Source organism: Hyperolius riggenbachi, chromosome 4 (assembly GCF_040937935.1).
Source record: "Hyperolius riggenbachi isolate aHypRig1 chromosome 4, aHypRig1.pri, whole genome shotgun sequence".
Lineage (NCBI taxonomy): Eukaryota > Metazoa > Chordata > Amphibia > Anura > Hyperoliidae > Hyperolius > Hyperolius riggenbachi.
Window position 1 is genome coordinate 431,580,955 of NC_090649.1, and position 12,779 is coordinate 431,593,733.

At 44.2% G+C, this 12,779-nt stretch overlaps 1 protein-coding gene across 1 annotated transcript in view; it reads left to right on the forward strand.

The window, feature by feature from the left end:
* The window catches only part of JAG1 (jagged canonical Notch ligand 1), a 105,224-nt gene that overhangs the window by 67,033 nt on the left and 25,412 nt on the right, over window positions 1-12,779 (forward strand). Inside the window, 6 exon segments of the mRNA XM_068232485.1 lie at window positions 1,699-1,829; window positions 3,311-3,430; window positions 6,997-7,110; window positions 7,224-7,337; window positions 10,205-10,318; window positions 11,822-11,868. Of these exon segments, the coding sequence (XP_068088586.1) occupies window positions 1,699-1,829; window positions 3,311-3,430; window positions 6,997-7,110; window positions 7,224-7,337; window positions 10,205-10,318; window positions 11,822-11,868 (640 nt within the window).

Here is a 12,779-nt window from a genome sequence, read left to right on the forward strand (position 1 = left end):
ATTGACGTAAATCGCACAGTTTCCTCGATTACTTTCATTGCTTTGTTGACGTTACTACCGGGAGTCCATTACCCAGCACAGGGTTAAGCGCGCCGGCATTTTTGGTTCTTTCTCCTGGCTTTCCCATGATAGGGATTTGCTGCGGCCGATCTTTATTTGAAGTCTGAATGACCTGTATGCGATGGTTTATTTTTATAATTCTGATGTCTAGTGGAGGGGAGGGGATGATGTTTGGTCTTTGGCATCTTGGGAGTGTTTAGCTTTAGAATCCATGCTGCAGTATCTGAGCCCCCTCCAGCCTCTGGGCGTCTGTTTCCTATCTCCAGCTCACACTCCATGTGGTTCTCATATGCCGGCTTCAACTCTGTTCTTGCGGATATAATTAATTTTACGTACAAACATAGCTTGAGTTTTTTTTTTGTTTTGTTATTTTAAGACCCGCTAAGCGTAAAACATGCCAGTATGACTTTGCCTTTCTAAAACTGAAGGCATTTGCAAGTATTCAGCCTCACATGAGCAAGCAAAAGGATTCTTCCACAATGCATCAGTTCAGGAAGTGAGGCAGATCATTATTTTGTTCCTGAAAAGCCAGGCATACATCCCGTACGGCTGTTGTAAATACATTTCCTTCACCCATTATAAATATGTACGTAGGTATTCTTTTTCCTGACCTGAAATCGGATATTTGACTTGGACAAACCTGCACAGCGTTGGCTGCCATGTTAGGCTAAAGGAGGCTTCTGCGAGATCCTGGGCAGGAGGCAGTCTTTGCATCAGGAAATGGCTCTCCGTTATGCTGCTGTCAAATGAACTCTGATACATTTTGAAGCATCCACTCCTGTACATGTGAAAAACTTTTAGTGTACCTGCTTCCCACCACCCACCCACCCAAGTTAAATAGTTTACATATGCAAAAATGAGTGGTGCCTACATAATTTTTTTTTATTTTTTTTTGCCTCCCCCCCCCTGGAGTGTTAGTCCTGTGGCCTGTGTGTCTGTTTCCAAAGCTCATATCAGCTCACTGGGGGAGTCCCTAATGACTCCCAACTATATTTCAGCTTTCTGGGGTGGGTTAGCAGAGGTACAGCCATACCATAGGCGATATCTGGAGCACACTGTGTTGGGGAAGGTCCTGCGCTGTGTTGGGGAAGGTCCTGCAGTGTCGAGAAGGATCTTGCACTGTTAGGCAGGTGGTTTTATTGTTTTAGCTTCTGTGAGTGTGTACAACCTATATTATTCTATTGTATCTCTTCCATAACCACATAGGTCTCTGCAGAGGCCATGAGGGGAAAAAGCAACTCTCCAACAGGAAAGCTGATTTTTTTTTTTTTTTAAATTGTTCTCTGGGACTTCTTTCTTTTCCACGCAAGCGATTGTCCTGTGTGACATGGCAGGGAGATTGATTTGTAGAGCACAGCCGCCCTGCCTGTCCCGTTTGAATGATGGCAGAATAGAGCGGTATTGTAAGGAGCGGCACCACGCAGGGTCTCTCAGAACAGTTATTCTTTTGTCAACAGATTGGCTTGAAGACTTTTGGCAAAACTACTAGTAGGTTTGTTTACAAGAAAGCACCCAGTACACCCTCAAGGAATGTACTCCGTTTCTGTACATGCGGGGTAGATTCCCCTGCCCTGAAGGCGATTTGTGTAAACCTTTATTTATTCCCCCCTCTCTTTTCTTTCTCTCTCCCGAATGCAGATGCCAGTATGGATGGCAAGGACAGTACTGCGACAAGTGCATTCCTCACCCAGGATGTGTCCATGGCACTTGCACTGAACCGTGGCAGTGTCTGTGTGAAACGAATTGGGGTGGTCAGCTCTGCGACAAAGGTATGCTAATCGTACGGCAGACTCTGCCGGGCCCGCTAATTATGCAAAGTTGTGTTATTCATCACATTCCATGGCTCTGGGGCTGATGTATACAGAGCCGAGGAGAGCATCTCCGTTGCCTATAGCAGTCAGACGCCAGCTGCCAGTATGCTGGAGCAGGCGGCATCGCGTTTACCTTTTTAAACTAGCAGCAAAAGCAGGAGAGTCCATATAGCTAGTTTTTTTTTTTTTAAGATTTTATCACTTAAAGAACCACTATAGCAAAAAAAAAGTTAAAATCTGGCAGAACGACAGCTTTTGGACTAGTCAATTTCCTCATGGGGGATTCTCTGGGTTTTCTTTGTTTTTAAAAGCACTTCCTGAACGTCAGTTGATTAGTCTAACTGCCGTTAGGGAGGGTGGCTGGTATCTTTCGCGCTTAGGTACACATGAGATTTTCTGACAGATTTCCTGCCTAATCAATTTATTCCCAACCTTTCCGATCAACTTTCAATAGAAGTGAATGGAAAATCTATCCAAAATCAAATCGGACAGGTTGCAAAAATCGATCTGGCAGGAAATCTGCCAGAAAATCTCATCGTGTGTACCTAGCATAACTATTTTGGAAGTTAGACTTGGCAACGACCGGTTAGGAAACTCTTTTGAAAACAAAACCCAGACAACTCCCCATAAAGAGATGGACTAGTCCAAAACCTGTCAGTTCTGTCAGATTTTTTTTTTTTTTTAGCTGCTAACTTTTTTTTTTGCTATAGTGGTCCTTTGATCAGCCTGTTCAGTTCACCTGTTTGGTCGGGTGTATTATTCAAATACAGGCACACAATGGGTCCAATCTGATGCACCAACAGGAACACCGGTGTCACTCTTTACCAGGCTGTTAAAGGACACCCAGACACCTATTTCCTGTAAACTAGAAGCCGGTCACGTCTCATACAGGACTTGTGTTTTCTGTAATGCTGGGATTCTGGGAAATGTAGTCAGGGATGTATTCTTACCAGTGTTGTCCCATGGTCTCTAATTGACCTTCCCACTAGCTGAATCCAGTGTAGAGGAGATAACTTGTACTGCAGTTTGCCACTTTCTACCCCTTTTTATTCCTTTGTTTAGTATTCACTAATCCTGATTACGGTACTATTACAAAGGTCCTTGTTTAGTTTTGTGTTTAGCTTGGCCTTAGCACCGCACCAGGGGCTGTGTGTGAAATCATGCAGTCCTACACAGCTGTCAGTTCTTATGGCCGCTTTGCTACATCCGGAGCTCAGCATAATATCCAAGCAGCCACATGTAGCAGAGTATTGACAGCTGCTTCTATTACAGTCTTGCTGTGAGGACCAGAAAGTAAGCATGAGGCCTGGCAATAAACCTGCTTGAGCACATGCTCTGTGTCCTGAAGACCATCTAATGCAGAGTAATGAGTGGGGGGTGTGACTGTATTGCTGTGAATAATCACCTCGCATTGATCTGTGTTCTCTCCTGTTTGGCAGATTTGAACTCCTGTGGAACCTATCAGCCCTGTATGAATGGAGGTACCTGCAGCAACACCGGCCCTGACAAATACCAGTGTTCCTGCCCAGAGGGCTACTCGGGGCCAAACTGTGAAATAGGTCAGTTCTGGACAGCGTTCAGGTGTCATTCTGTCAGTGTGAATGGCTGTTGTACACTCAGCATGTACAGGTTTCTGTCTGTGGTAATGAACGGAGATTCTCAGTCTGGAAAGCATCTTATAGCAGGCTGTGATATGTGGGATTTCTGTAGCTTTCTGTTAGCATTTGCTTCACATGTTTTTAATGTTAGTGATTTTTAACCACTTCCGTACCTGCAACCTGCAGTCTCTGCCCCCTCAAGGACCAGAGACTGCTGGTACTGTACAACGGCGCATACTGACGAATCGCCATAATAATCGGTCAGTCACGCCATTCTGTCCCCGCCGCAGGCTCCTCTCTCTGACGGCAAAGCACTGTGCGCCAGTCAGGAGCTGTTTTTATTGGCTCCTGACCCTGTCAATCAATGTAAGCCAATGGGATTGGCTTACAGTGATGACAGGGCCAGGAGCTAATGAAAGTGGCTCCTGACCGGCTCACAGAGCTCTGCTGTCTTATAGACGGCAGAGCAATCGAATAGCGGCGGGTGCAGAGCGGCGGTATCGGCGGGGACACGCAATTTACTGCGACTTAAATTCTATGTCCAGTCAGGGCCGCAGCAACACCTGCTGGACGTAGATTCGTACTGTGTCGGTCCGGGAGAGGTTAAAGGGAACCTAAAGCAACCCCGGGGTAAAAAAAACAAACAAACATACTTGCCTAAGAAGGAAGCCTATGAATCCTATAGAGGCTTCCCTTGTCCGCCTTACTGCTGCTGGCTTGGGATCTTCTGGAACTTTAGGGCCGCGCCCCTCTTCTGGCATGTGCGCGGCTGTGCTGTGTCTGCGTAAGCATGGATGCACCTGTGCTGCAGCATCGAGCTGAACGAGTAGCTCCAGCTTACTGCGCAGGAGCGGTATGGTCTCACTCGGGCCAGAAGAGTGCAACCCCGATCTTCATACTGACGAGCTCTTGTCTGTTTCCTTCGGAAGGGGGGGAGGGGGTTCTTGCACAGCAACGGGATCGGTGGATGGCATTGGAAGTATAGGATCCAGAGGCTTCTCTCTCCTTTGGTAAGTATGTATTTTTGAACTCAAGGGTTCGCCTTGGGTACATTTTAAGTGCAATTCCAGCCAAAATGGTTTTAGATAGGAGGAAGGGTTACACCCCCTGCCAGGTTTTTATGGCTGTTTGTATCCTGATTTCCTCTTGCCTCTGGTTATGGCAATTGCAAATACCTTCTGTTTTTAAGAAGGTAAACTTCTGTTTTACATAGCATTTTAGTAAGGAGGCTTTTTAGTCTTTCAGCCCCTTACACACTCCTAGGAGTTTTGGTTCACTATTGCTGGGTACGCAAAGTACGATTTTCCGTAGATGCATCCGATTGGTAAATTCCCTCATGTCCGATATTACTCCCGATCGATTCTGCACATGATTTCTCATGGAAGTGTATGGAAAAAGATCAGAAAGACGAGCGAAGATAAGAGAATAGAGAGCAGAATCGTGCGGAAAAACGATCGGGTCGAAAAAATCGCACGGAAAATCTGACTATGTGTACCCAGCATATGAGTTTGCTGGGTAACCTGTAATTCTGATTCTTAATTACCCTTTTTATTAAGACAAGGAAGTAAATGTGTCTCAATGGGGTCTTGAACAGCAGTAAAAACCTCAGTTATATACTTTTGTCATATATAGTGTTTAATTGCTGTGTTTGGTTCCATTAGTGATCACTTGCCTTGTTTGTTTTCAGTAACCCATTTACTGGGGCAGGAAGGGAGGGGTAATATCCGCTAGTGGCACTAAACACAGCAGTGAAATCTGGCAAGCTTCTACCATCCACCACGCTAGCCAAAATGTAAAAAAATAAAATGACATTTTTGGTTGTAAGTTTCTGTACCATGTAGGTTACACAATTCGTTGGCAAGACTTTTAGAGAGATGAAGAGAGCCTTAAAAGTGTGAAATCGAACGGAACCCTTAAAACCAGTAAAATGTTTAATGCCAAAAACATACCATCAGGTTAGCTAGCTACCCTGACATTGGCCCCGCACTGTGGTAGGGAACTTGGATTGCGAGTCACACTGAGGGGCAGTTAGCGGCATGAATTGTTCAATAAACTCTGTAAAGTGTGTTGGCATTCAGTAAATGTGTAATAGGCATGCCAGTGCTCTGTTTTCACCAGGTTCTAGTATATTGCTGTACTATAAAAATGCAAAGTTGGGTTTTTAAAGTAGAACTACTTTTTAAATATTTCCTCAAACACCATTTTGTACATGTAAATGCTGCATTGTTGATTTTGCTTTTTATTATCATTTAGTATTGATATAGTGCCGACCTCCTCCGCAGCACTATTCAGAATATATATTGCCTTGCCACTTAACTGTCCCTCAGCAGGGATCACAATCTAATCCCTACCATAGTCAATGTCTAGTGCCAAAGTAGGGGGAAGCCAATTAACCGGTTTGTATGTTTTGGGGATGTGGGAGGAAACATAAGTGCCTGGAGGAAACCCACACAGACACGGGGAGAACATACAAACTGTGCAGATAGTGCCCTGGCTGGATTTTGAACTGGGCACCCGGCGCTGTAAGGAAAGAGTGCTAACCACCACTAGTGCAGTGTCACCCTAGGAGAGTGTTCTCAAAGCAGTATTTTTGATATTCTGAAAATCCGAATCTTGCCATTTTTCAAAATGATTCAGATTCCTTTGAAAATTGCATTGCTATCTAAGCTTTTAGCGATTGCAGTTTGAATGAAGCCTTAGAGCCCTTTTTACACTAGCAGTCGCTGGCGCTTGCTAAAATCAAGCCCCAATATTTTTTTCTGCGATTGCGATGCATTGTTTTGCAAAATCACTGTAAAAACTCTGAGGTGCGCTTGCTCTTTGGTAAAAATTGTGGTAGTGGAAAATGCCTACCGCGATTCCTATGTTATTTAGCAAACCCTAGTGATTTAAAAATTGCTAGCGATTTGCTATTCAGCATCGCAAACTCTCACAGTGGAAAACTATTAACTCATTTGTAGAAAACGTGAATGTAAAGTCCATGTTCACACCATGTTACAAATGGTTGTGTACAAACCAGCATTGTGCTTCAGATTGTAAACAGTGTGCTCTGCATTTCTCATTCTCCCTATTTTTTATTTTTTTTTAAGCAAAATCAATAATGCTGTGCATGTTCTATATTGATCAGACCCTGCGTTTTTAAAAGCTGCCTATGTGAAGAGTACAGTTATCCTTTAATTGTGGTGTCCCTCCTCCCCTATTGTGCGCTGAAGCCTTCTCCCAGGACTATGGGAACCTGTTAGTCCTGGCTCAGACTCCCGCTGATCTCAGCCACGGCACATTGATCAGGTCAGCTTAGCATGAAAGATTATTTCCTTCTTTTGTTTGAAGTCGTGTTAAACCAAGCACTGTTAATGAGAATAAGATATAGGAGCATTAGCACTGGTCACATCGCACGGAGCAAGGTGGTCTGTCTACAGGACAGAAAGGGTTTTTTTTGTTTTTTTTTTTCTTCCATTTTCCTTCCCCTTTGCTTTCTCCCAAGCGCCTCTCATTAGTGACACTTCTGCATGTCTTGTTTAACACAGCTGAGCACGCCTGCCTGTCTGATCCCTGCCTGCATGGTGGAAGCTGCATGGAGACCACTGGGGGCTTCGAATGTAGCTGTGCCAGAGGCTGGACTGGACCAACCTGCTCAATCAGTACGTACAACACAAGTGAATTCAAATATATATTGTGATGCTGATTGATGAGTTGCACTTTTTGTTTGTTGGGTTTGTTGTGACCTATTTTTTCACTTTTCTCTTTCCTGTAGACATTGATGACTGCTCCCCCAACCCATGTGGGCACGGCGGTACCTGTCATGATCTGGTAGATGGGTTTAAATGCGTTTGTCCTTCCCAATGGACTGGCAAAACATGCCAAATAGGTAACTATATGATGTGATATTTATTGATTTCTAGGAAGACTACCTGTGCAATCCTCCATAGATACTATACTAAATACTGCTTCCCATCTCGTTGCTGTATTTTTGGTCCAGATGGGGTTTGTGGTATTACTGGTTAGATCCTCATAAACTATTAAAGTCTCTCTCTGAATGGTTAGGTAAAGAAAATAACCATATTTACAGAAGCACAGACATTACAATGGCCTCAATTCACTAAAATCATGCTGGAGATTATAAGGCAAGAGAAAACGTACCACCACACATCGATCTTGCCTTATTAAGGTGTAGAGATAAGTTTTCACAGTGAGAGTTATCACTTCAGTCCTTAAGTTACCTCCTCTGTAGTTGTTTTCACATGCAGCCTGTCTTTAACTTTAGAATTCTGGAGTTATTTTAAGTATTGAAGAGTTAACTTTAGAGATCTTACTTTAACTTAATGACAGAAGAGTTAACTTTAGGTTTGCCTGAGGTAAATTGTTTCCTGAATACTGCATGCCTTATCACCATGGTGATAACTCTAGAAACCTTATTAAAGACGGGAGATAAGCTTAGTGAATTGAGGCCAATGTCTTTGGAAAACCAAAATTCAGAATGAGCACTGGCCACGCCTCTTCCTGCTCCCTAAACTGAAGATGGGAGCGTAATGCTAGTATAAAATGACAAATTTAGTAAAATGAAAGCAAAGACAAATTTTAATATGTTCTGTACAGTAGAGCTTGTCCATGAAATGCAAATAACTTTATCTTGCATGTAAATTTAATGCAAATTGTATGATGCTTGTAATAGTGCCGACCATCCACAATGCCTTATCCATCGTTTCCTTAAAGTAATGGTCACAGTGGGGGATTTTTCATAAACCAGTTGCCATCATAAGTTGGATTCTTTAAAGGGTACCTGAGCTGAATGAAAAAGTAAAAACGGGGGAGCAAGCATGTATATGAAGTAGTCCTCGTTCTCCCCCCCCCCCCCCCCTCCTTTATTGCGCAAATGCCCCCTGCAGCCTCATCCTGGTTGGCAAGTCCTTGATCACATGTCTGCAGCTGGGTAGATCATGCGCATGAGGCCACGACTATGTTATGTGCAGAGCACTCCCAGCTATGGGCGCACGATCAAGGACACGCAGCAGGCAGGCCAGCACCTGCGTAATAATGCGCAGCCGACCAGGAAGTGTAGGGGGGGCGCATTGTGCAATAAAGGAGAATGGTGGGAGTGGTGTTCATGAGGACTACTTCATATACATGCCTGCTTTCCCCTATATTTACTTTTTCATTCAGCTCTCTAAATTTCATTCAGCTACACTTACATTTGATTAGTCATTCCCTTTTTAGTGATTGATTGATTTGTGCTGGGTAGCGGCACTAGAACTCACATTTACTTTTTATGCTGTGGCATTTTATGTGTCATTTTTCCTTTTTGCTACGTTCCCCCTGAGATCTGTATGGGAACGGTGGAGTTCTGGTTGCAGGGTGTTGCTGGCCAGGGCAGGTTGAGATCGCGCATTAACCGTAAATAAATGTGTGTTTAAGCTAAGTAGAGTTCTCTGGAAAAGCAGTTACATGAGCCCGCGCTCTCCCCTGCCTGGTCCTGTGGGAAAGTTGCTGTATCTTCTCAGCCGTGTCAACTCCCACAGACCAAGGAGTTTACAGCTGGGTTCCAAAATGTGGATGATCTCATGAAGAATGAGTTGTCTGCATTCTTTATGAAGCGCTCTAATCTGGCTGACAATAGCCAAGGAAGTTTCCCTCTGCAGTGCTCAATGGCCTCTCACGTTCTTAATGAGCAAATTGGGCAACTACGGGCGTATTGAAGGACCTGGTGAAGGTCTGGCCTGAAGAGTCTCACCTTACAGGCAGATGTGAGCAGTCTTGGGCTCTTTCTGTACGTGATCAAGGTTAGGATGCTGGTTCAAAGGTTACTCCTCTATATATTTGTAGGAAATTGGGATGTTGGGAGACAATAAGCCCTGGGATTACTGGAGTCTTGTATGTATGTATGTATGTATGTATTGGTCTGGAAAAATAAACAGTCCGGAGCTTATTTGTTTTTGGGGTTATTTTCTCCCTGAGCGTCTTATGGACTCAGAAACCTACGCGAGACCCCCACGATGTGCATGTATACATATTGAGTCATATGTCTCAGTTGATATTACAGTACACCGCAGATGGGAACTTCCACAATGGCAAGGCATGCACAGATGAGTCACACACACAACAATTATATATATCCTCCTACTCCTAAAAATGACTTTTTTTTTAAGTATCCCATGGTTTTCTTTTATATTAAAACATTTACAAAGTAGGTTGAATGTTTTACTGTCTCTAATCGGTGGCAGCCTATTAAGTGTCCCAGACCCAGGTCAATAGTTCATGTATCTTTTTCTCCCCAAGCTCAATAGTTGTATTCTGCCAGGAAAACTTTTATGGCTGTAATTGCTTCAGTGATGCTCACTACATTCCCGACGCGGTATCGAGTAGACAGAAGCTGTCACTTCCATGCCAAAAAAATGTACTCTTTCAGGCAGCAAAAGAAAACGAGCACAACAGCCTGGTTATTAATGTTTTTTTGTATCACCATACTTTCCATACACGTTTATCTCATGTCACATGCCACCTCAGGTACGCTTTGAGTGTTTATCAAACTTAATTTGGCAGGAACTGCATTTAATGGTTTCGGTTCCTACCTGCATGCAATTTGGGATACAATTTGTATGCGCTATGGAAATTGGCTTCTGACCGATCTGTAATCCCCAGTTATGATGGAAGACTAGAGTAGGCCATGCAGATAGAAGGCTGCGCATGTTTGTTCTTGGTCAGCGTTACTAACTAACCCCGTTTTTTACCTGGTTTCAGATGCAAACGAGTGTGAAGTTAAACCCTGCGTGAATGCAAATTCTTGCCGAAATCTTATTGGCAGCTACTATTGTGACTGCATCCCTGGCTGGACCGGGCAGAACTGTGACATCAGTAAGTATAATGCTCAGAAAGTCTGCTATATGTGTGCATGCGTATTACTGTTCCCCCTGCAGCACAGCTGAAGTGAGAGGGATAGAGAGGCTGCCATATTTATTTACTGTTTAGCAATGCAAATTGCCTGGCTGTCATGCTGATCCTCTGCCCCTAATACTTTTAGCCATAGACCCTGAACTAGCATGCAGATCGGCTGCTCTAACTGAAGTCTGACTGGATTAGCCACATGCTTGTTTCAGGTGTGTAATTCAGACACTGCTGATGCTTGAAAGATAGCAGGAACTGCCAGGCAAATGGCAGATTGCCCTATTACAGAGCTGGTTGCATTAGGAGGGTAACAATGAGCTTGGCTGTCACTTAAAGGGATGCCGAGGTCAGAGGGGGGGGGGGGGGGGGCAGATTTACTTACCTGGGGCTTCTTCCAGCCCTCAGCAGTCTATCAGGTCCCTCGCTTTAGTTCCATTTCCCTCCAGGGTGTGCCTGGCCCCTCTGAAAGCTATAGCGCAGGCTCGCCTGCGCACCTCCTCGATTGCGCTGTAGCATGCGGAATTAAGTGCTAGCTGCGCAAGTGCAGAATGCCTCCAGCTGTGGGAACGAGATTGAGGAGGCGAGCTGCCAGGCCCATGCGCAGTAGCCTCCGACACTGGGCAACACCTGGTTCTTTTGACGGGGCCAGTGGCACCCTGGAAACTACAGTGAGGGCTTTCATAGACTGCTGGGGCTATAAGTTCCAAGAAAGTAAATCTGATTCCCCCCCCCCCCCCCCCAAACGCCTCGGTATTCCTTTTAAAGATCTCTGTGCACGTGCTACATTCTCAGCCTAGCCTGCCCCCAGCTGAGTTTCATTTAGCGCATGTACAAGATGTAAGGTAGTATATGTTCAATAGGTGTATGTTTGTGTCTGCAATGCACTGGCATTTAACTTTGTTAAAGGTCTGTGAGTAGATGTAACACTGCACAGTTATAATAGCAAATTCCCATATCAGTGCCAGTTCCGACTGTAGGAGAAATGTACAAATCGTAGCCACCGTGTGCCAAACCTGCTGCACCAATGTCTGACCCTGCCCTCTTCCTTCAACAAAGACAATAAAGATTGAGCTATTTTAGACTAACCCCTGTCCCCACCCTCAACAAGAACCTCTCTATCAGCTGGTATAATTTAAGGAAAAAGGGAGTAGTCGGCTTGGAAAGAAAATATACAATTTTATCAAACTTATTAGTCTGTAATATGGTCACATTGTGATAAGATGGCAAAAACAATGATGTGAAGTTTTTAGAAAGCTCCTGGAAGAATTGCTTCAAGGTCCCCACCCTGTAAAATAAGCTTATCTGAAGGAAAGGATGCAGGAAACCCAACAAAAGCTCTATCTAGCCGCAGTTGTAGAGATTTATGTTTTTTCAGCATCATTTCAAGTGTGTATAGTATTCCACCATCGGCGATCTCAAGTGTCCTTTGTGCGATATTTACATGTGTTCTGTTCTCCTCTGTGTCTCCTTCAGACATCAACGATTGCATTGACCAGTGCCAACATGGAGGAACTTGCAGGGTAGGTCTTGATTTTATTTTCCATAGATCTGACCAGTAGAAGCTTCTAGGCATAAGCTGATGTACATGGAATATTTTACCATTAATTGGCTTGTGCGCTTTCTTACGCACTCTGGCAGCGATGTACTCCAACCTGAATTTAGACCTCCACTTACGGCCAGAGTCATTATAGAAGCTGCCATCGTTGTTTCTCAACTCCTACTCAAACATAAGCATAGGTCCAACATCTGAAAAGACCCTTTGTAGAAGGGCATTAGTAGGTGGCTGTAGGGATTTCTCTACTGTTTCGGTGAAGGAAAGATTCCAGTTTTGGGTGAATTTACCTTTGAGACCTCAACTTCAGACACAACTTCTGCTAATCCAACTTCTACTAATTTTTTTTTTTTCTTAAGTCTGTGATGAAGTTCTTTGATTGGGCGATGTCCAATACTTACCTGCCCAGGAACCCCTGTGGTAGCTTTAATCTTCAGTCTGTGCCCTACCACCTTGCACCCTGACACAGTATGATGACACAGAGCCAGATAGTGGTAGACCCACCCACAAAGACTGCTTTTTCTGGCTTCTCCAGATCACATGATCTAAATTCTTAAAACTGCGGGTTTAGCTTTAGAAGCCTCACCTGACACAGAACGGTATAATCAAAGTACTCTGATTAACATACTATTTTTAGATGTGTCCCATTAAAGTCAAAACGCTACCAATAATGACAAGCTGTGATACCTTTTGATAGCCCTCAGCCTGCTTTCTACGCACCAAGGAAGTCTTTGAATGCGCTCTGTTGGATGGGATAGACTTTCCTGACAGGAAGCCGAATTTTGGTGCCAAGTCTGCCTTTAACCCCTTCATAGTCCAGTGTGAGAGCTTTGGGGGCTATAACCCCCCCCCCCCCCCCATTTATATGATAATAGTATA